The sequence below is a fragment of the Phymastichus coffea genome, unplaced genomic scaffold (assembly GCF_024137745.1).
Source record: "Phymastichus coffea isolate CEN01 unplaced genomic scaffold, Cenicafe_Pcof_1.1 PCOF00212, whole genome shotgun sequence".
In the NCBI taxonomy this organism is placed as follows: domain Eukaryota; kingdom Metazoa; phylum Arthropoda; class Insecta; order Hymenoptera; family Eulophidae; genus Phymastichus; species Phymastichus coffea.
In genome coordinates this window covers 152,786-174,926 of record NW_026707023.1, presented here as the reverse complement: position 1 = coordinate 174,926, position 22,141 = coordinate 152,786, and the positions used below count along the sequence as shown (strand labels likewise).

The 22,141-nt window shown below is 46.3% G+C and overlaps 5 protein-coding genes across 5 annotated transcripts; 2 read left to right on the top strand and 3 right to left on the bottom strand.

Annotated features, from left to right (window-relative positions):
• Positions 1-42: 42 nt before the first annotated feature.
• LOC131674127 (nipped-B-like protein) lies at positions 43-11,161 on the bottom strand. Its single transcript, XM_058952644.1, has 4 exons — positions 10,698-11,161; positions 6,652-10,569; positions 3,382-6,103; positions 43-3,002 (listed from the first exon to the last, which is right to left on the bottom strand). Exons 2-4 carry the CDS (start codon positions 10,050-10,052, stop codon positions 2,133-2,135), a joined length of 6,993 nt encoding a protein of 2,330 aa, XP_058808627.1. The 5' UTR covers positions 10,053-10,569; positions 10,698-11,161; the 3' UTR covers positions 43-2,132.
• Positions 11,162-11,964: 803 nt separating this feature from the next.
• LOC131674124 (U-scoloptoxin(01)-Er1a-like) lies at positions 11,965-13,966 on the bottom strand. Its single transcript, XM_058952642.1, has 4 exons — positions 13,895-13,966; positions 12,568-12,792; positions 12,356-12,498; positions 11,965-12,055 (listed from the first exon to the last, which is right to left on the bottom strand). The coding sequence occupies exons 1-4, from the start codon at positions 13,964-13,966 to the stop codon at positions 11,965-11,967; spliced, it is 531 nt and encodes a 176-aa protein (XP_058808625.1).
• A 1,471-nt stretch (positions 13,967-15,437) lies between these two features.
• On the bottom strand, positions 15,438-16,911 carry LOC131674130 (major royal jelly protein 1-like). Its single transcript, XM_058952650.1, has 2 exons — positions 16,002-16,911; positions 15,438-15,771 (listed from the first exon to the last, which is right to left on the bottom strand). Exons 1-2 carry the CDS (start codon positions 16,909-16,911, stop codon positions 15,545-15,547), a joined length of 1,137 nt encoding a protein of 378 aa, XP_058808633.1. The 3' UTR covers positions 15,438-15,544.
• A 730-nt stretch (positions 16,912-17,641) lies between these two features.
• On the top strand, positions 17,642-18,907 carry LOC131674123 (major royal jelly protein 5-like). Its single transcript, XM_058952641.1, has 3 exons — positions 17,642-17,874; positions 17,945-18,203; positions 18,278-18,907. The coding sequence occupies exons 1-3, from the start codon at positions 17,642-17,644 to the stop codon at positions 18,905-18,907; spliced, it is 1,122 nt and encodes a 373-aa protein (XP_058808624.1).
• Positions 18,908-19,967: 1,060 nt separating this feature from the next.
• On the top strand, positions 19,968-21,336 carry LOC131674131 (uncharacterized). Its single transcript, XM_058952651.1, has 3 exons — positions 19,968-20,231; positions 20,352-20,607; positions 20,672-21,336. Exons 1-3 carry the CDS (start codon positions 19,990-19,992, stop codon positions 21,293-21,295), a joined length of 1,122 nt encoding a protein of 373 aa, XP_058808634.1. The 5' UTR covers positions 19,968-19,989; the 3' UTR covers positions 21,296-21,336.
• The last annotated feature ends 805 nt before the right edge of the window (positions 21,337-22,141 follow it).

Below are 22,141 nucleotides of genomic sequence, written 5' to 3'. Positions count from 1 at the left end.
TATCAAGTATAATCCATGTAAAAAAAATCAACGACCTCTGATATATGCTTATGTTTATTTTCATCTTTACGAACTTTTCCTTTCAGACGATGTACATAATAAGTTATGAGTAAACGAGCGTTAAGTCTTATCCAGAACCGCTGTCTTTTCATTTGCATTTTCTCTACAATATAGCTTCTTTGTTTCTTTTTATCAGATCCATTTCGCTGTACTTTCCCCGCTTTTCGGTTAAACTTTGTTTTTTTACAACAATTCGCTGAGGTTTTAGGTAATTGCTACACACAAACTTATTGCGTTATGGATAACATTAACACTGGACAGTTTTACTCAAATATATATATATATATTTATATTTTTATATGTATATAAGTATATATATATTTATATATAATATACTTTCTATGAACCTGTTCATTAATTGATACTCCGCTGCTTTCTTTTCTTTTTAAATTCTCGTTAGATTACCAAATACAAAAGAACATAGTTGATGCGGTATGTGATAATGTTATAATACAAGCGCGAGCCTTCTTATTGCGAATAGGCTACTCCTTTTCTGTTTGTATTCAACTATATACTCCACGTAGGTGTTTATGCTGTGTATACCCTCGTTTCTGAAAAACCGAGCACGTTTACATTGACATTCCCCGTGGAAATACTTACATTTATATATGTACGAACGGAGCCCTTAACTCTTAAATTACATGTACGTAGAAATATATTTGTTTAGATTTCACTGTATTTCCTAGATAAAGGTTTCTTACAATGAGAAAAAGGTAATAATAATGTAAAACAAAACACGTTTTCTTTTAATAACTTCTCGTCCTTGTGTTTTTTTATCTATTACGCTAGTAATAAATTGTCTCTTTGTCCACGTACACAAAAGCTCCCTCGCACTCGCACAAACACTATTATGCTTGCCCCTTAAAAAATTTTTTTCTCGTATATACCGCCTATGTATATATTTATATATATAAACCACTCTTTTATTCTCTCTCTATTTATACACGCATTTGTAGTTTTATGATCGACGCCTGAGCGATAGGATCGACGGCTGCAATAAATATATACAGTATACACGCGTGAAAATTTGTACAGTCCCTTTTTTCTTTATTTTAACGCGTTTACTTTTGCGATTGATACTCAAAACATGACATTTTTTTGCACGAACATCTAATTTTTTGTTCCTCTGGAGTTTTTATTAGTTCTATTTTCCATTCTTATAGATCTATCATTGCACGCTTTTTTGTTTTAACAAACGGAAAGCAGAATTTTTTCAACCGTTTCGGATCTGAAAATAATTGTTTTTTTTTTTATATAAACGATCGTTCAAACTCTCGACTGATATTAGGAAAAATTCGACACCTTCGGATTTCTATTAATTCCATCTTTATTACATTTTCTAAACATAAATCACATAACACTTGAAATAAACGTTTTTCCCTCTAAAAAAGCGACAGATGTATACTAACGAAAAAAAGAAAAAAAAATTCATAGTCAATATTATTCATGAATTATTTGTAAAAATTACAAAATATAAAATGCAATCCAATAATAAATAATTTCAATTTTTTTGAAAAAATGAACATCAAAAAGAAGATACGTCGATGAAGACAATCAATCGAGTTTAACTGCAGATCTTCTTTTTTCGCGTAAAAATTAATAAAAGACTCATCCATGAAGCGGTGCAACGCGCTGTCAGCTAACATATCTTAAATACAAGTATTAGATAGCGTATACATCGAAAACGCGGGAGAGCGAATGACAACGTGGACTCTTTGATCGACAGTGGTTTCACAAGGAAATCGCCGTTAAGTATTGAGCTTCATGTAAGAAAATAAGATATATACTCTAGTCAGTTTGTTTTTTGTTTGTTTTGCTACTCCTTCATTTATGTACACAAATATGCACGCACACCTTTCTCTCCCTCTTTTTACAAACAACTTGTTGAGCGCGCGCGCACACACAGACACCTTAACAATACAATATATACTCTAAGCTTTGCATGGTCCAATAAAAAAGCAACCGCTTTTCACAACGGCACATATTTCTATTTCTGTTTTGTCTTTTGTTGGTTTTTTTATTAATCTGGTCTACTGTGTTGATATTTACAAGGGTACGTTTTTGACGATTTATCACGCGTGATAGTCGGGATCGCTGAAGTCGTCGTTACTGTCGCTGCTATCGGACAGCCGTCGACGCTTCTTCTTCTTGTGCTTTTTGGGCTTTTCGTGTGCCGCGGATTGCTTACGGTGCGATGTTTTTCTGTGTGGCGTTGCTGGCTCATCGGCTCGAGGCATCGCGTGTATTGTGATTTTAGGGACACGAGGTGGTCCACCAGATGCATTGTTGGGGTGCTCCTGCACCTGATGTACGGCGTATTGAACTCCATCCTCGTTGACGCGATCGGGTTCGGAAGATTTCTCTTCAGCAGCTGCTCCTTTGGATCGACGGCCTTTCGATGGACTTGTCGGAGTCTCATCATCGGCATCATCCTCAGGCTCATCTGGATCAAACTTCATAATGAGTTGCTTAAAGTCCAGATATTCTTTGATCAGACGCCGTCGGCCTTCTTCATCAAGCTCCTCCTCGTCATCATCGTCTTTGCGATTTTCATTCAACCTGCCAAGTGTATTCTTCGGTTTGAAATGATGATTATTTTTGCGCGATACGGCTTTCTCATAAACTTTAGCCGATTCGGACGGCGAGTATTGGCTGATCTTTGCATCGGAGAAGCCGTACAAATCCTTGAGATGTTGACGCAAAGTGAGTAGGAGTAGGAAACCTTGGCTCGCGGTTATATATTCGCGAAGGAGTTTTGTATCTTCAGGTAGTCTTTTTAACACCGCTTCATCATCTTCCTCGTCATCTTCTTCGTCTTCTAGTGCTGCGAACATTTGATCGGGTCGTGGCAGGCCATCCGGACCGAGAAATGGTGGTCTAGTAGCTGCCAGAGGGGGAGCTCCTGGTATCGGTGTCTGTTCCGTACCAATGGTAGGCTGATCCTAAAATACGTTCAACGTTGAAATGTCAAAAATTTGAAATAATTAAAAAAATGATCCTTTAATCTCTTTGAAATTCGCAAAATTCTAGTTACGTCGATCGTAAAAAAATCTCAAATTTTCTTTTTGCAATAAATTTTATTAAAATACTTGTGTAATCTAAAATGTTTAAAATAAATTAATGTAGTGTTTGAATAATTATTGCTTATCGTCCGCTAGTCTAGCTGTATACTTTATCGATTTTCTAGCTACAAAATTAATAAGTATGTTTTCTTCTTACTATTAAAATGAAATCTTTTATTGTGCATTCCCAACATAAATAAAAAACAAAACAAAACATTTCCAAAAAATAACATTCAAAAGTTATTTTTTTAAATATTACCTGTGGATAAAACGTTGGTTGTGGAGGTGGTTGCATATATTGCTGCAACTGTGGATCCCAAATGGGTTGTTGCAATTGCGGTGGAGGTATTTGCGGTCGCTGTTGTTCAGTTTCCATTTCCTCGAGCTGTTGTTGTGGTGGCGGATGCAGTAGTTTGTACTCCCGCATAGTCATGCCTTGTAATTGTTGAGCAAGTGCGCTACCTTCTCTGGGATAAAGAGCCTCTTTGAAAGCTTGTACAAGATTCGTGCCGGACATAGATATAATGATGTCAATGTGATGTATAATGAATAACGGCTCATCTTGGACTTGATAGGCGAAGTATGCGAGATTATCTGCAAGGTAGAGCATCTGCGAAAGACTGGTTTTGGCGCTCTCGTCAAATTGCTTCAAGAACGACTGTACTATTGCTCTTCTCTGCTGCTTTGTACTCCTCAAAATAGTGTATAGGAAACCGTTGAGCGCTGCTGGATATTCGTTTTCTTTGGGCCTCATTCCACGCACGATTTTCGAGTTCTTCTGCAATATCTGTTGTAGTCGATAGCTAAGTTTAATACCCACCTGTGCTTTCGTGTGCACGAAGCCAGGATATTTCTTCTCGATGTCCTGCAGCTGTTTGTCCGCGCTGTGACTGACGAGTTTTTCGCAGTCGGTGCTCATGCAGATGAGATACGGAACTATCGTCACCGGATGCACAAGACCTTGAGCCAAGATGAGCTGCACGACTTTGAGGGATTGATGCCTCACTTTGATGTCATCGTGTAGGTACGATTCGAGAATCTGCTTGAGGTATCGCTGAATCACAGTACTTGCCATACCCGATGACACATCACCCATTTCCTTTAAATTCTCCGATTTAGACATCTTGGACCATTCTTGATCCTGCTTGATCATGCGCCTTTCTTCTTCGGCTAAATACAATTCAATGTTTTTCAGTACCTCGATCTTCATACTAATGTGAACAAGCTCTGACGTGAGGAAGTAATGATATAATTCTTCGAGTTGTGACTGCATCATAAACTCGCAATGCCTGATGCACAGCGACCCAATGGCCGATAGAGTAAATTGCCTTGTATCGTCTTCTTGATGAACGAAGTACGTGAGAGTATCGAATACTTGGTCTTTGATGTTGTCGGGCAAGCCTTCAATTACTTGAGGGTCCGTGAAATCAAAATACCTTAGGAGTAAACCAACCGTGAAGAGCGCTCTTCTGAAGTACGGCTTACACTTTGCAATATACTGGTGATTCGGATCTTTCATGTACATTGATTTGTAGTTGGTCATCGTGCCGTAATATTTTTTAAAGCAGTCCCTGATAAGCTTGAAATTTTTCGTAACGTTATTGACGATAGAACCCAGGCAAGACAGACAACTGGCAACAACCGACTTGTCATGTTGCAATATAAGCTTCACTGAGTCTTCTTCTAATTGAGCGAGGAATGTTTCGCTAGGATGCTCCATCAGAGGAACTACAAGCTCTAGAGTGTGCGCCACGCTGCTAATTATTTGGTAATCCCCTTGCGTCTGACACTTCAAACTTAGATACGGTTGCAACGTGATCGCGTGACTGACCAACAGCTGTGGCCTAATCTTGGCGAAGAGGTAGAGCGTGGTAAGACACGCGACTAACCTTTGCGAGGAACCTTGTTTCGTTGGATTTTTGTCCAACGAGCTATTTTGATTAGTCTCCTCCAAGCTAAGCACATTCTCGATAAGACAATCAACTATCTGCGTGCACGCAGTTAACAATGCCTTTGGTGGTTCTGTTACCATCTTCGTACTGTCTTCCTTGTCTTCTTTGGGTTTGAACAGACTAACGAGTAATTGCTCGAACCACTCTAGACCGATATCTTTACAGGCGGCTACAACGTCGGTGATGTTCATGACCTTGCGCAGCAAGGCTTTAGTATCAAGATGCGGTCGTTCTTTAACTGGTGTGAACCACATATTTTGGAAAACTTCCATTACTAGTTTCCTTATTCCTTCCTCGTCATTCACCCGTCTGATCATCTTAACGCAGATCTCTGGGATCTTCTCGTAATCGGGATACTCGATACAAATGTCTTTTAAAATTTTAATTACGCGTTTTCTAACGCTTACTCCGGTATCCAGGATACGAGCCAACAATTTTTCGTAGTACTTGTCGATTAGCTCTGGCCTGCTTAGCACGAATTTACCAACAAGATCAACAGCAGCTTCTCTCACCGATGTAGAGATATCCAGGAACGAATGTTTCACTCCAAGCTGCATGTCCACACGAGCAAGAACACTTGGATCTGCTTCGACGATCATTGTGAGACACTTCATGGCCTTAGTGCGAATGGCGATCGAACTTTCAGTTAGCACGCGAAGGATCTGTTGTAAGTAGATATCGAAACTGTGCGAGAACGGTCGCGTTGATGCAAGATACTGTGAGATCAATTCTGCTGAATTAATGTCGATGTAGGTTTGAAGAATATCGGGTTTCGTGCCAGAACTGTACGGTCGGATTTTACTGATGATAAGTTTCTTTTTCTCTTCGATAATTCGATAAGTTTCTGAATTATTCTGCTCGCTATTCTCATTTTCGTCTGGATTGGGCTCATCATCCGGCTCATCTTCAGTCTCGTCGTCGCTTACTTTGTAGCGACCCTTCTTTTTGTTTTTCTTTTTAGGTGTCTTTTTCGAAGGTGAATTTTTCGATTGACCTACACGCTGTTTGTCCATGCTGCAGTCTTTGTACCTGCAGTATACATTTGTTTTAGTAAAACGTTGATTGACATAATTATTAACTATTTATAATTGGATTAAGAGTTCTACAATGAATTCTTACTTTCCAGAGATTAAAATGTATATGATTTAACGTCTATCACCAATACGTACATGAAAAGTATGTTTGATCAATATATGAATGTTGCATGCTTTTGTAATACCGGATGGTACGTCTTTGAAATATAATCGTGATAATATTTATTTATATGGATAAAACTGAAGTATTGATTTTCTCATCATGTTAATGAAATAAGTACACATTTATTTTATGGTAACAATGAGTTGATTTTTATAAGATTTACAATCAGTGTTAAAATATATGTTAGATTATATATTAAAAAAAATGTTAAATATGAAACAATCTATTCAAGATCAAGCTACTAATTGTTTTTGAAAAGCGTTTCTCTTAAAATTAGATTTGTATTTCATATTTAATTGTTTAAACATAGTTACATAAACATTTTTCAATTCAATATTTTTTCTGCTATTCAAGATTGATTTTAATTTGTGTCAACATACCATTGTGCCAGATAGAAGTGCCTCGCGTATCCAAGCGCCGAATCTCTGGTACCATTAACAGCCAAGTAATCAAGCAGCACCTTTTGCAAGAACACTACCCTCTCCTCTTCAGCGTCCAATCCTTGAATGTCCTTATCTTTAACTTGGTCATAATCCGCATCCCTGGCTTGTTCTTGTTTGATGTCGGCGATAATCTGATCGATGGTAGCGAGTTTACATCTCGAACTTACAGCATCTTTCCTCAACCTTGCAGCCACAACACCTAGATAGTCAATAGACGCAACGCGCAAGGACATATCAGAACCCTTGTTGGAAAAGTGTCCAACCAGTAATTTGCCAAGTAGACTAAGCATCAATTCAGCGGCAGGCCACTCTGGTTTATTCACGGTTGTGAGCAGATCTTGAACAAAATTTTCAAAGAGCGGTCGATAGTCGACCTCTTCGCCTTTGCTGCTGCACTTGTTGAGGAAGACCGTCAGGAAGTTATAAGCAAGCCTCGTCGCTGCGTCGTACTTACTGAGGATAAGCACATCGATGTCCACGTTGCTGATGGCGTCTTTCTTTTTAGAGTCTTCGTCCTTCGCATCTTCTTTGCTCTTTTTATCGGAGATGGCAAGGACGGTGTCGGGTAGCACTACTACACACTGAATCAGCTGTAGCACCAATGCAGTGAGCATCTGAATATAATCGTCGGTGCTCAATCTGTAGGTTCTTAAACTTCTTTTGCTGCTTGGTAATCGAGCTATCGATGCGAGGATATCATCCAGCAATAATCTTCTGTGCTTTTCGTACCTCGTGAAGATGTTGGTTACCAGTTTGAGTGCACTGAGCTGCAGATCACTAACGTTCTCCACGAAGAAAGGTGCAACACCAAGGGTGGACGCGTGTAGGACACTCGTATCCGTAAGTATTTGAATGTTGAGCAACTCGCCAAGGAGGCCGACCAGTTCGTTAAGCTTGTTGTAGACCATAAGCATGCTCTTGTCACGTACTTCCTTGGCGTGGTTACGTTTCTTCTTGCCGGCTGCGTTGAAGTTGTCAGTCTTGCTCTTGGAATCGACCCTGTAAACCGGATCATACGATGGATAAATGGTATTCTGTAGTTGGAACTTGACGAACAGAATTATGCGGTCGATCACATCTTCGAGATATATGGTCTTCGGCATGTTTGTCGAGGTCATTATGTGCAGGCACACCAATGAAGCGTCCACTGCCTGCTGTACCCTTTGCATAGCGATTTGCATCCACATACGACTAGCTTCGGCGTCGTCGTCTGGATCAGCCAGAGGCGACACTTTTGCACCGTCACGAATGTTCTTTTCTAAAATATTGAGCAGTCGAACTAACTTTTCCGCTGGCACCGATTCCATTGCTCCGAGTGACTTCAATTTGGCAGCTTCCGAGCACAAAGTTTGTAATTGATGATCGGCTATGAGAAGCTCTTGAGGTACGTCACCGTCTTCCTCGATTTCGTCGAGTGCCGCTTCCTCCGTGTTCTCAAAGATGGTTTCAACGAGACTGTTGAACCGCTGGTACGTGTTGGTTTCCATCAGCTCTTCAACGCTAAGTTTCGGTAGGACGGGTACGAGTTTCATTTCAAACTTGCGGATTTTCGGCTTCACGGGCGTTAACGATGTCTCGTCTTTTTTGTCGTCTTCGCTATCCGACTCGATCGTCCTTTTCCTCCGACTCGTGGATACCTTTTTGTCATCCGAACTTTTCTTCTTGTCCTTCGACGATTGACGATCCTTCGCTTTGTTCTTGAAATACTTGCTATTCTTGTTCTCGTACTCTTCTTCGCTTTCCGACTCGGATTTACCCGACTTGTCGCGATACGAAACGTTTGTTCTTGAGGCTCGCGCTGGAGATGATTTGTTATCACTGGGCGAGCTGAGCTTTTGCTTCATCAGAACTTCATCAGCCAGGGATCTGTTCAACATGATACGTGGTTGCTTTAGCGAAATTTTATCCTTATCGTATATATTATTTTGCTGCATTTGCTGTTGAAGTGGTTGTTGAATATCTTGTAGCTGTGGCTGGTGAAGTTGTTGTTGATGTTGAATATGATGTTCTAGATGCTGTTGTTGTTCGAGTGGTTGCTGCTGATAAGGTTGGTGTAATTGATGCTGTTGCTGCTGCATTAGTGCATTCGGTGCAGATTCAGGTAAAGGCACCATGGTGTTGTCCAAGCTTGTACTTGCATTGACATTTTTATACATATTAGCCTGAGACGACATCGCATGAGATATCAAGTCCCTACTGTGATTCGTATCTACGAAGCCTCCCATCAATGGAATTTCAGGAATTTCTGGCAGACCAGATACTTGGTCCAATAAAAATTGCTGATTATCATGCAATCCATGATCCATAGTCATAGGTTGAGACATTTGAGGCTGATGCATCTGTCTATTTAGCATAGGATCAAACATTTGTTGATGCAGGTTCATGTTAGGCTGCATCTGATGCTGCTGGTGCTGCTGCTGCTGCTGGAGTTGGTGATGCTGCTGCTGTATTTGATGGTGTTGATTGATGGCCATTCTGCTATCACTAGGAGGTGTCATATGTATATTGTGTTGAGGAGTCAACCCACTAGACATCCCATGATGTTGGGGAGTTAGACTACCATGACCCGATAACATAGGACTTGGAGCGTTCATATGTGCAGGGGAGTGCATATTGAATTGAGCTGCTACATTATTTAAGCAATGGGTTTCATCCATCATGTGCTGAGGAGTAGTTGACGTTCTTGTTTGTTCTGTAATAACACTCGCACGAGGCGATGGTGAAGGCACAGTAAAGGGACTACTTTGGGTAGCGTCTGCATGATTCTGTGGTGCCACAGGCATCCTTGGATGTTGTGCATGTGGAATGCCACCAGGTAACATTGATCGTCCTCCAGGCATGTGAGCAGGACTACCCTGAGGGGTTTGCCTAGAACTGGAGGAGTTTGAATAAGACGGCGAGAACTGCTCATAGTTGCCACTCATCTGATGGCCCTGCTGGGATGGCCAATTCCTTGGAGAATTGTATTGAGGTCCTTTGAATACATGGGGATTATGATGCAGAATAGCCTTCAATAGTTCAGGAGTATTCTGCTGTGCCTCGAGTGGCTGCTCGAGACTGGCATACTGATCTTTGAGTTCTATGTGATCTGATGAGGTCTGCGATATGGAGGAGATCAGCTGTGGCACAAGACTCTCATCTCTCATGCTCAGCAAAATCTGTGCCTCGTCCACAACCCTAGGATGAAAGAGCAGTGACTGATTGGTCTTGGTTTGTGGCAGAGGCGTTGGCAGGGGCATCTCAGGCAAGAGCTCGGACAGACTGGCAATCCCAGCCAGGGTGGTTATTGGTACGCTTGGTATAACCCCATTCATTTTGATTGGTACTCGTTCTGGCATCTGATGGCTTGCACACAACCCGACATCAATTGGCAAATTTAATCGCGGTACCAGCAGAAGCGCTGAGCAATAATCTACGTGTGAATCTTTCTCCCTCCGTCTGCGTGGTATACGTATGTATTCTCACAGCACTAATTATCACTGCACATCCCCCACGTCCACGCACAATATAAAACAAACACGCACACACAGTCTGCGAGTCTGCACTCACTGCCGAAGGAAAAACCAGTGGCTGCTGCTACTGGCCGTTGAAGGAGGGCACAGCTCAGGTGCCCATCATCGGTTGAGCCACAGCAATCAACCGAACTTAGACGAGGCTCTGGTATCCTGTGCAACGCGATCCATGACAGTCACAGTCCGGCTGTAAACAAGAGACAAGACTCTTCCTATCTTTCTCTCTCTCTCTCTCTTTCTTTCTCTCTCTCTCTCTCTTTCTGTCTCTCTCTCCTTCTCTCTTCTCGGACTCGCGCGAGCGAGTTACATGATTCTCACGTTGAAGTTCGATGTGATCGCCTCTCTGTGAAAAACAACAAAACAATTGACGATGGAGCACTCGAATGCGGCAATCGATGAGTCGAGAGCCCACACAGGGAAACGGAATATATTTTACGCGCGAATTAAAGGCGGGAGTTGGCGCGGGCTTACCTGGCGCGAGAGAGAGCGAATGCCGAGTTTAGTGATGCGAGAGAGCTACAGCGAGCAAGACAGAGATAGATGTACGTGCAGCGAGTGCCAGAGCGAGAGAGATGATGATTCCGGGATTCTAGTGGTGTCACACACACTGAAAGCAAGCAGGAGGTGGACGCGCGCAGGACGACTTGGTTCTTTGAACGATTGCCGGTGGGGGCCTCTATTAGACCCGTTATCTTGGTCTCGATGAGCGACTCGTGTCGTCGATGAAACAATCGCCACAACAATCTTGAGAGGACCACTTCGGGTTCGCCGTTAGCTCGGGCTCACGCGTATTTATGGCTTGGCCAACGACAAAACAGACACAAAGGCGTCCATTTTGCTCTCTCTCTCTCGCACAGCAGCGCAGTGGCACCAACGATGCTGCTGCTGCTGCTGCGCTGTCTCCTCAGCTTGCCGCGCTGCTGCTGCTCTCTACGTTAGGCTGCGCTAAGCTAATACAACACACAGCAGTCGGGCCGGGGGTGAGGCGTGAGAGACGATGGCGCGGCAGGCGGAAATTGCGTCTGTATAAAATGAGTGTTGGTGTCGGTGTGAGCCTATATGTGTACGCTAGAGTCTTTTCGGTAAGAAACTTCGCGGCTTTAGTCACAGATGGCGCGACGGTTGCTAAGTCGATCGCGACTGCAACCTTCTCCATCTCTCTCTCTCTCTCTCTCTCTCTCTCTCTCTCTCCCTCCCTCCCCCTCCCCCTCCTTCCTCCCCTTCGCCGCGATGACGACGAAAGACGGGGGACGATTGTCATGTTTAATGATGATTATCAGCGCGATAATGACCCGATGAGTGCTGCCAACTAGTGTGCGCACGCATGTGCATTGCAAGTCTTTCACTTGACCGCGAAATTTTGAAAAATTGTCGTTTGTATCTGTAGCGCCTGCCACGTTAGATAACTGAGCTACAACTTTGCCATCGTCGTCGATGGTAAATTCCGTGTGGCTAAAGTGGAGTTTATTGCAATATTGCAATGTACAAGTATATAAGTATGTTTTGGCTTTTCTACGACCCTGTTTACGATTAGTCATCCGTTGTAATGTTTTTGCTTACTTAGGTATTCTTCACAGTAACGATGTATTCAATTTTTTTTTGCGTATGTGAGCTTCGATGATTATGTACAAGCCTTCTAGTGGAATTCTAGCGTATAATCTACATTTATTTCAGAGAAATAGAAATTTTCTTCGTAAAAGATTATTACAATATTAAGTGACACTCGTGTAGTTTTAATTTACACCACGACGATTTGAAGCCTTTCTCGTCGAATATATTCCTTGTGAGCTTGAGGCACGTAGGGATTCGTCTCTGGGTCCAAATTCAAACTGAAATAGCAAAACATGAAAATTATGTGACGTAAATGACAACGTTGATAAATGTAAGAATAAACAATAATAAATAAATGCACAAATAAATAATTGTCGTTTGCGATGTTGGAGATGAATAGATCGTTCGCGCACGACGTAAAAGCAACGATACGGTATATTTTCCACGAAAGATGTAGAAATAGCGGTGCTTGGCCAGACGAGAGCTTGGCGACGGGTTTTCGGCGTAGAGCGCTGGAACTCGCGAGCGATTTTCGAATGACGACAAATCGCAGACCCAATCGCGCAGCGAAGTCTGACCTGTAAAGCCTTGGAGCATCCCCGCAGTGCACGTTATACCACCAGTCGCACGCGAATTCCTTTTGATTGAAGATGGTGCCGTTGGCGCAGAGAAAAGTGGCGCCTTGGTCGCCTTCCCGGCCGTCGTGGCACACGTGGTACACCTGGCGAACGACGAGAGTCGAATTGCATGGACGAGGTTGCGGATGGGAGGGCGACGAGGAAAGGCGTACCTGGCAGCCGGTCTCCACGTTGGCATACATGCCCGGCAAGGCCGGCACGCGGGCGCAGCTGAAGCTCGTTTGGGGGATCTCGTGGTAGAGCGGGTAATCGATCCACGGTATGCCCGGTATTTTACTCAGGTCTTGCTTGTTCTTCTCCTCCTTCTTGCGCAGCGTGAAGTCCGCTATTGTTTGCAGGAGTCGGTAGTCCGAGTGCGCGCCGACTGCATCGCTGTCCTGCAAAGCTCGTCAATCGTCGAGTGTGGCAAACTAATATCGCGGCCGGATTTTACGGGCAACTAACGATCCTAATATCTTTTCAGTGATTTGGGGTAATTTACTCGATAAATTGCCTTGATGTAACTTGGGCACAAATTATGGCTTCGTTTTTCTCGTTGAAAGACCTAATATTTTAATAATGATTTATGTATGGCATATTAGCTGATTTATGGACGCGGTTTCTGGACTTTCGAATTAGGACGTAATTTTACTTTTGAACTGCGCATGCATCGTGTTGTACTGAACGTTCGCGCTATTCTACCAATTCAATTCATTGCGCTGCTGTGATATTTTGCCCAATGAGTTCGCATTAATGAAACGTTCGTCGATATCGTACTTCCTTTCGCCGATCAACGGACTTTCTCAGAACAAACTGCATGCTCTTCGCTGCCGCGCGTTGAAATTTATAATACTTTACCTATATAAAATGTATTCCAGCGGGCAGGGATATATGACCGTGGATAGAGCGATGGTTACAACTTGCAACGTTACAGCAATTCGTGTCTAAGGAAAGCGAGGGAAAGCGATCGATACATTTCTGAACTCTGCGTTTAGCGATTTGTAATATCGATCGGAATTCTTTTTACTTATTGTCGCAAGTTCAGCGCGCTGCTTTTGCGCGTGCCGACACGTGAGTTTTATTGGCAGTAGCTATCATTAGAAAGTAAAACTTTGCAACGGCGGTAGCTTCAAGGTTGATCGGCGGATACGAGGAGCTGTATCAACGAACGTAACTTTTACGATTGTGCGTCGGGTTTTGTGCGTCGAAAGCAAAATAAGGCTCGTGCGTATTGCCGGGTATAGGCTGCTTTCGGGATTTCTTTGTTTTCTTCCGATCTTTCATTCGCGCACGACTCGCGCGCTACACGACATCGCGATCCGTAGAGTCCAAGCGAAGGTAGAGTTCAAGGACATCGCACGTAAAAGAGCTTCTCCGACGAACGCGCAAATTATCCGCAACGAAGCGCGCGAAAGGGTAGGCACAGTCGAGCCGGCAGAAGCGGCACACGACGGAGAGCTTGCGGCTCGCGCGCGCTCGGCGATCGCGACGCAGACTTACGTGGCGGCAGAGCACGACGAGGAGCAGCAGCGCGGCGGCGAGGCAGCAGGCGGGAGCCGAAATCGCGTGCATGGCAAAATCCTTGCGCGGGAAAAACTGGCGCGCGCCGAGGCGCGAGCGCGCGTGCCCCCGCGGCAGCGAACCGGACGCGAATTATGTCACACACCACTGCCGCGCTCGCCGCTACGGCCAGCCCAGCAGGAGAAAGTCTGTTTACGTACCCCTCTACCCGGCGCCGCCACGATTGCATTGCGGCCGAGCTGCCGCGCGCTATCCGCCCATCTGCACGCGCTACGCCGAGAGAGGCTTTCTAGTGGCTCGAAAAGCTGCAAACTTTCTATAGCGACAGTTCTGCCGAATGTTCAAGGCGTTTTCTCTCTCGGTGCTGCGGCCGATCGTTAAAGCGAATAGGTAGAAATGCGCGCGTTCGCCCGCGTGCAAATTGGCCGACTTTGCAAGGCGCCGAGAGTGTCCCGAGCGCATTTTTCGAGGTGGAACAAACGAGAAGTGGTACTGCGCTATGCCGTTTGCGTCCCTCTCTCTCTCGCCGCTCTGCATTCTTTTACTATACGGTATAAGCGCCAGTCACTTTCGATTTTGTGCGTTGCCGTGCAAGCCTTATTTTTGTTTTCGAAATGCCGTATGGCTAATTCTCGCGCGTAAAGTTTCTCGGCTTTTTCTCTCTGGCTCTGCCTTGGATTTCTTTTGTCGTTCGCGCGCGGCAATGGCGTTTGGCATTTTCTTCTTTCCTTTTCACTGCTACGTGTTCCACTGACAACTGGCGACACTTCGTTGGCTGCTTCACTTTCTACATGATTCGCCGAACATTCGAATCTATCGTTCGATTGCACTGCTGCTGGATGGCTTGCAAGAACAGTGCAACGGCCTCGAACTGAATATTCTCACCTTGGACTCTGAAGTTATTACGTGAAAACACGCGCAGGCAAAAAGTTTGTTGTTTTTTCGTTAAACTTCTTTACGAATTGGCCGGCGTCATATTTCTTTCGGAACTTTCGAATTCGATCGGCCGATCGAGCATCAAACATGTATTCACGTCGGTCATCTCGTCGAGCGGGTACGAAAGTTCCGCTCGCGCAAGGTGGCAAAAGCTCGGCTCTGCGGTGTTTTCGTTTGTTGTTTTCACAGCGAGACAGTCGAACGTCGGTAATTAAACGGGCGCGCGCGGCGCTTGCGCAAACGAACAGAGAGAGAGAGAGAGAGAGAGAGAGAGAGAATAACAACAACGACGCCCCCGTTATTACGCGCGAGTATCGACTTCGATTGCACGTCTCGCGCGCGACCTCGTCGTTGTGCAAACGGGCCCCGGGAACGAAAGTATCGTGAGACACGTATCCATCGTGACGACGAATTGTTAGAGCGCAGGCGTGGGTTGGATTCGGATCGCGAGAGGCGACGGAAATACGTGTGGTTGTCGCGAGGCTCCTTGGGTTGGTTCGATGAAAAACAGGGTAAGACTTGGATCGGTGATCGCCTCGTTTTATTCGTCGATTGTTACAAATCGAAGGACTGTCCTCGTTCGATCCTCTCTTCGTCGTTCGAGCTTGCGATCCGTGATCGTCGCTGCGCTGGCATTGAAAAAAATATTAAAAAAATGTAACTTCGATTGATTCGCGCGAAGAGAAGAAAAGCCTAGTCCTCGCAGGACTTGACGAGAGGATGCAGCGAGACCGAGGCGCCGGAGCAGCTGACGGTGTTCCGTATGTAGTCGTGGAAATTGCTCTCGATGACCCAGACGAGGCGCTTGTATCCCGGCACGACCTGAGTCGGCAGTCGGCACTCGTTGCCCTTCTGTACCAGCAGGAAGTTGTCAGGGCGGAAGGCGGTGCCGGTGTTCCACATGTACACGTCGGATTGTCCTGCGCAAAAAGGGAACGGCGATTACAGGCTCGCCTGGAGAATTGAAAAGCGCTCGGTCCGCACGCTCGCGCGAGAGGTTTTATCGAGGCGTGTCGATCGGCGAGCTGTACTTATTGAGCTTGTTTCGACTAATCTATCGCATTGCACGTAGGCACGCAAAGTCGCGCGACCGTCTGGTAATTGTGCGGAGCGCATAAGTCGCAATTATCGAGAGAAGTGTGAGACTCACCTTTGTTGCGGAAGAACACGGCGGATCCGTTGTCCGTGCCCAAAATCACGATCTTGTGATGCTTCTGTCCGACATCGATGACCGTGCCGCTGGTCTTGCCTTCCCGCAAATTCTCGGCTCTGATCGCGTAAAGTCGACTTGCCCCGAGGTAGGTGAAGTAGAGTATCGGGGTGCCGCAGCTCCTTCTCACGAGCGCCAGGTACAGAACGTCTTTTCTAGAGCTACCCAAAGTGACGGCCTTCGGCAGTACCACGCGATAGCCGTTGTCGGTCGTCACGTTGTACACGATGATGGCTCTCGTCGCAGCGTCCGACACGTACAGAAACACTTGGCCGTCGTTGGCGTAGTCGACCACCAAGTATTGCAGCCTCGAGTTCGCGCTGACGAGGTTGCCGAGATCGACGACTTTCACCACTTTGCCCGTCTTCACGTTGATACCGACGACCTTCGGCGGACATCTCCTGACTGGCTGCTCCAGCGTATTGACGATGCCGACGTCCAACACCCAGAGGACGTCCTGCACGTCGAGCACGACGTCGACGGCGCTTTGCAGGGCTTCGCAGTTGCCTTCCTCTTGGATCGGCCAGTTGGGAAACGGACTGATTTGCGGCGTGCAGCTTCGGCTTCTCAGCGAGGTCACTCCGAGGGTGAACGGCACGCCGGACTTGTAACGCGGCATCGCGACGATCGCTTCGTCCCGGTAGATCTGCATCCGAGTGGCGATTACGTTTCGCGGGATGTAGCGACCGGAGGATTCGTAGATGCTTCTGGAGATCGAGCACGGCCAGTCGAGGTTTTGACCGGCGAGGTTGAAGGAAAGCTCCGGCAGCAGCTGGCGGTCGCAGCTTCCCGCCGACGACAGCCTGACGTGCGGCGCTAAGAGCAGAACGCTCAGGATCGCACTCCTCATCGTTGCGTCACAACGATGCTGTGCAATGGCTTACGGGCTTACCAGTCGACGCGGATTCTCACGTAACCGAGCCATTACTCACTTATATATGTGCGCGTTAGCGTTTACCCAAGCTGTTTGACTTATATGTTTACGCGAGCTCGAGGGCAATCAAATCGTTGAACTGCAATGACCTTCACCTCTGACAGTTGACGTTGCCACGAGCATTCGAGAATTTACCGACTTGTGCAAGTTTGCGTAAGAGTTCGCGGCCACGAGACTTTTCTTCGCTCACGCGGATGTTTGGGCCAGCAATTATGTTAACAGTAAAGTGCGGCCGCAAGACCACTGTTTTTTAAATGCTCAATTCTTTTCGTTCAATTTTTATTATTACTTTGATAATCAGTTTGCCGGGGTAGGCAGTTCCATCAAATCAACCACGAATTGGACAATCTCGTATTCGAAATAAGAAAGCTTGGAAAGTTCGGAACTCGCGTCGTTTCAACGTGTCTATTGAATATTTATCACTCGTCGTTAGCAAAGACTGGAATTCCCATGCAGAAGCGCGTTAATAGCGGAGAAAAATGAGTACAGGAATAAGCACGACGTACCGAGGAGCGGAAACATCGAAAAATCATCGCAAAGGCTTTGCAAGCGCATCGCGTTATTTCCAAAACACTCCCCGTCAACTGGCCAAAGCGAAGTTTTCGCATATAAGACACCGGAACTCGAACGGACCGCGGTAATCGAGATGAGGCTCCCGGCGCTCTTTCCGCTGCTGACTCTGCTAGGCGTAGCTGTCGTCGCCTACGAGCCGCCGTCGCAAAAATGTAAGGCCGTCGTTTGGTCGGGTGGCAATAGCATCGAGTGGCCGAGTCCGGCCACGAAAGCGCAGTACAAGAGCGAGGGGAAGTACATCGGCAGGAACGTGATCGCCACTCGCGCGGTCATCCACAAGGACGACGCTTACCTCGCATTGCCAAGGTACTTCGCATCTCGATTCCCTGGTTATCGTCGACGAGCTCCGCTCAATTCCGTTCGTTCGACGGTGCAGGTACAAGTCTGGCGTTCCGTTCACCTTGGCGCGCATCAGCCTCAAAGGTAGAAACTGCCGGACGAGTCTGAGTCCGTTCCCGCGCTGGTCTCTCCACGACGAGGGCAACTGCGCTGCTCTGCAGAACGTCGTCGACGTGTTCCTCGATGCCCAGGACATCCTCTGGGCGCTGGATACCGGCGTCGTCAATTCCTTCGAGGCGACCGCCAATCGCACTTGCCCGCCGAAGGTCGTCGCCGTCAACGCAAGATCCGGCAAGGTACGTACGGTCGGCCCGTGGCTTTCGCGGATCGCGCGTTCCGCGCTGACTCGTGCGTGCATCGTTGCTTGCAGGTGGTGAAGTACGTCGATCTGAGCAGCCTGACCAACAACGAGTCCCATCTGCAGTACGTGATCGCCGACTACAGCTACGACGGCCGGGTCTTCGCGTACGTCTCGGACGCGTCGAACCGCGCCATACTGGTCTTCGACGTGAGCTCGGCTCGCGGTTACCGTCTCATCCTCCCGGAGCACGTGGCTCTGGGCAGTACCAAGCGAGACGTTCTTTACATTGGCTTGGTGCGTCGTCCCGACCACGCCAATTTCTTGCTGCTGAGTTACATCAACAGCAAGCACGTTTACGCGATCGCCACGAGTTATCTGCACAGTGGCGAAGCCAACGCTCGAATCGACGATCTGGGACCGAAATTGGCTAAAATCGTGTTTTTGGGAACGGACAACGGGAGCGCGGTGTTTTACAGAAGGGAAGGCGAGAGCGACGTTTATAGGTGGGACTTGATGGAAAGTCCGATAAGCCATTACATGAGTATACAGAGAGTTTACAAAGGCAATAATTATGCTTTGCCGACGCAAGTTAGCGTGGATTTGAAGAGAGGCAGAATCAGGATTCTCGAGTCCAACTTCCCGGATTTCTTTCAAGGCACTGTTGGTTGTGGTGTCAATCATGCGCTGCGATTGTTCTAAATAGCACTCGACTGCGTACGATTTCCTTTGGTATCAATTGCATAAATCAATAATTGCGTAAATCAATAATTGCGCGTGAGAAAAAACGGAATGCGAGCGTCTTGCTCGTTCCTGTTCTTTCTTTTTTCTCATTGTGCCTCGGTACGCGTAAAGACCTGCTTCGGTCTAATTGAGTGTCGGTTATTTTTCTCTTTGCACAAGCCGGGTATCAATGGTTTCCAGTACGACAGGTTGATCTACGTGCAGGCGCCGAAGCGGAAGACATTCGTTGTTCGATTGCATGTGAACGAAATTGAACGTAGCGAGATGACTTTGAATGTAGAGCAAATAAAGACAAATGCCGTAATGGTCTGCAACGATCAGATGAAAATTATGTATTACAATTTTTTTATAAAACTTTCTGTGTTGTTATCATTGCATTGAATGCGTAATGTAACATAATGTAAATAAATAGAACTACTGAGAATCAAATAGCAATTTTATGTTTCGTATTTCTAATTCTACTCCCGAATCAAGATCAAAAGTTGGCGCTAAGCTTAACGGTAAAAATATAATCCGAATTCAAGAAAATGCACTTTGTTTGGATTTTCATAATTTTTATAGAGAAAATACGTGTAATCCTGTGTAAATTTGGTTTATTTGAAAGCACGTGCGCTCAACGGTAACAAAAGAAATTCATATCGAGCGTAGTGTTTCCTCCTTTGTTAACGCACAACGTTGGTCGAAAAACGTACAATTTTGTGGCGCAATCGTACTCGGGTACTTGACAATAACGATGCTTATTATTGCTAAAAATGTCGACGACCAAGCGCCAAGTGTCATTTGTTTTATTTGCACCGTGGGCCGTCAACTTGTCGGCGAGTTTACAGTCCACACGCGGTAAGGACAAGACGATAGTCGTCGCGGAGGCGCATCTGCGGAAGTACCAGCGATACATTTTTTTCCTCGAACCGGTCGTTTCCATGAGCGATGTTTTCGAAAGAAATCACGTATCTCGCGCGGTCTCAACTTTATATCCGACCAAACGAATCCGCGAGCGCACAGTTGCAACTCAGCCGCCCCGTCGCGGAAAACAAAAAGCGATGCGCAATCTACTGGCGGTCGCGTTGGTCGGCCTCGCCGTGGCCACGGCCGAAGAACAAGATTATCCCGATGGTTCGAAGGGAGTGTGCAGGAACGTGAGATGGTCGGGTGGCGATTCGATCGACTGGCCGTGCGCCGTGACCGAGCAGCTGTACAAGAGCAGCAACAAATTCATCGGCAAAAACATGCTGTCGACTCGCACTGCCGTGTACGATGACACTGCCTTCCTCGCTTTCCCCAGGTATGCGTCGCGCGTCCAATTTCGCAACTGAAAGTCTCGACGGGCCGCGCGTTGCGCCACGCTTCGTTTCCGCGCTCGTCCGATTCGCACGACGGAAGTAACGCGTGGAAACGCTTGCAGATTGAAATCCGGGATCCCGTTCACTCTGGCCAAGGTGAGCCTGCGGAGCAAAGGCTGCGAGGCGAGTATAACGCCGTTCCCTTGCTGGTCGCTGCAAGAGGAAGGCAACTGCGCCGCCCTGCAGAGCGTCGTCGACGTATTTCTCGACTCGTACGGAATCCTCTGGGCGCTCGACACCGGCATCGTCGACTCGCTGGACTGTCCCGTGAGGCGCTGCTCGCCGAAAGTCGTCGCGATCAACGCCAGGACCGGAAAGGTGCGGCCTGCCGGGCTTCGCTCGCCGACGACCCAATCGCTAACGCTCGACGTTTGCTTCGCAGGTCGTCAAGACGATCGATCTCAGCCCGCTGACGACCGATCGATCTCGCCTCCAGTACGTGGTGGCCGACTACGCCGAGAACGGGCACGTTTTCATCTACGTCTCGGACGCAGCCAGCCGTGCCGTTCTCGTATTCGACGTCACCTCGGGTCGCGGCTATCGCGTGATTCTGCCGAAAGCGGTGACCAGCGGCGCTGCTCGCCTTGACGTTCTCAGCCTGGCACTGATTCGTCGTCCCGATGGTACCAGCTGTTTGTTATTCACTTACTTCAGCGGCAGCAACTTGTTCTCGATCAAGACAACTTATCTGCAGTCCGGCCAGGCCAATGGCAAAGTCAACGATCTCGGCCCGAAGAAGGGAAAAGTCGTGTTTTTGGGGACGGACAACGGCAGCGCGATTTTCTTTAGACGCGAGGGCGAGAGCGACATTTACAGGTGGGATCTACTTGATTGCCCCACGAAAGAGAATATTTTGAAGGTTTACAAAGGGAAGAAGTGCGAGTTGCCCACGCACGTTGTACCCGATTACAATAGGAGCAGGATGAGGGTGCTCGAGTCCAATTTTCCCGATTTCTTCCAAGGCACCGTTGGCTGCGGTGCCAATCACGCTCTCAATATTTTTTAGGTGCGCAACCGTCGTCCAAACGTTCATCTTTCCTTCGTTCGCGAAACGCGCCACTTTCGTAATCGCTCTGTCTGATTTTTTTCGCAAATGCTTTTCTCGGTGACTACGCGCAATCACATTCAAGTTCACATTTTGTGCGGCGCGCTTGCTTCGAATGGGCGCATTTGAAACTACCGCGGGCAACGGCACGTAGCTTTCGCGAAAGCCGTGTGTTTTTTCATCCGCGCTGCGTGCTTCGTAAATCTTGGCAGAATTTCTTTCACTCGACATCCGTACGCAATTATTCGTCTTTTTTCATCTTTTCGTAATGGAAAAATCAAAATTATTGCTGTACTCGCGCAAGAGAATGATAAAGTATTTTACGCGAAAACGAGTAGCCAGACGATAAGTCGGGAATAATTTAACAGCCATAGTACAACGAGAAGAATTCATCACGTTTATGAAGAGACAAGGAAGCAACGTGTTTTGCCGAGTGTACGGAGAACTGAAACGAACTGTCGTTAAATATAACGCTCATAATTTTATAGAGTTGCGTACGAAAATAATAATTAAATTAATAATTTAAAAGCGACATTCCGAATCGGAGTGATATCCATGTACCGAATAAAAAGAAAAAAAAGTCGTTTTCGTTTACCTTTCAGAAATTCCATGCAAATCCATAACACTTTTACGTTGCTATTACGAGTGAAATTTGCAGACGAAACCGTCGACCAGGCAGACTGTTGACGGTGGAATTTGTATTGCACGACGTTAACAATAATGCAAATGCTGTAAGCGTAATAAAGGTTTCTGTTTGACGCCGAATGAATGTACATTAAATCAGAGCAAAATTATCATATTATATTT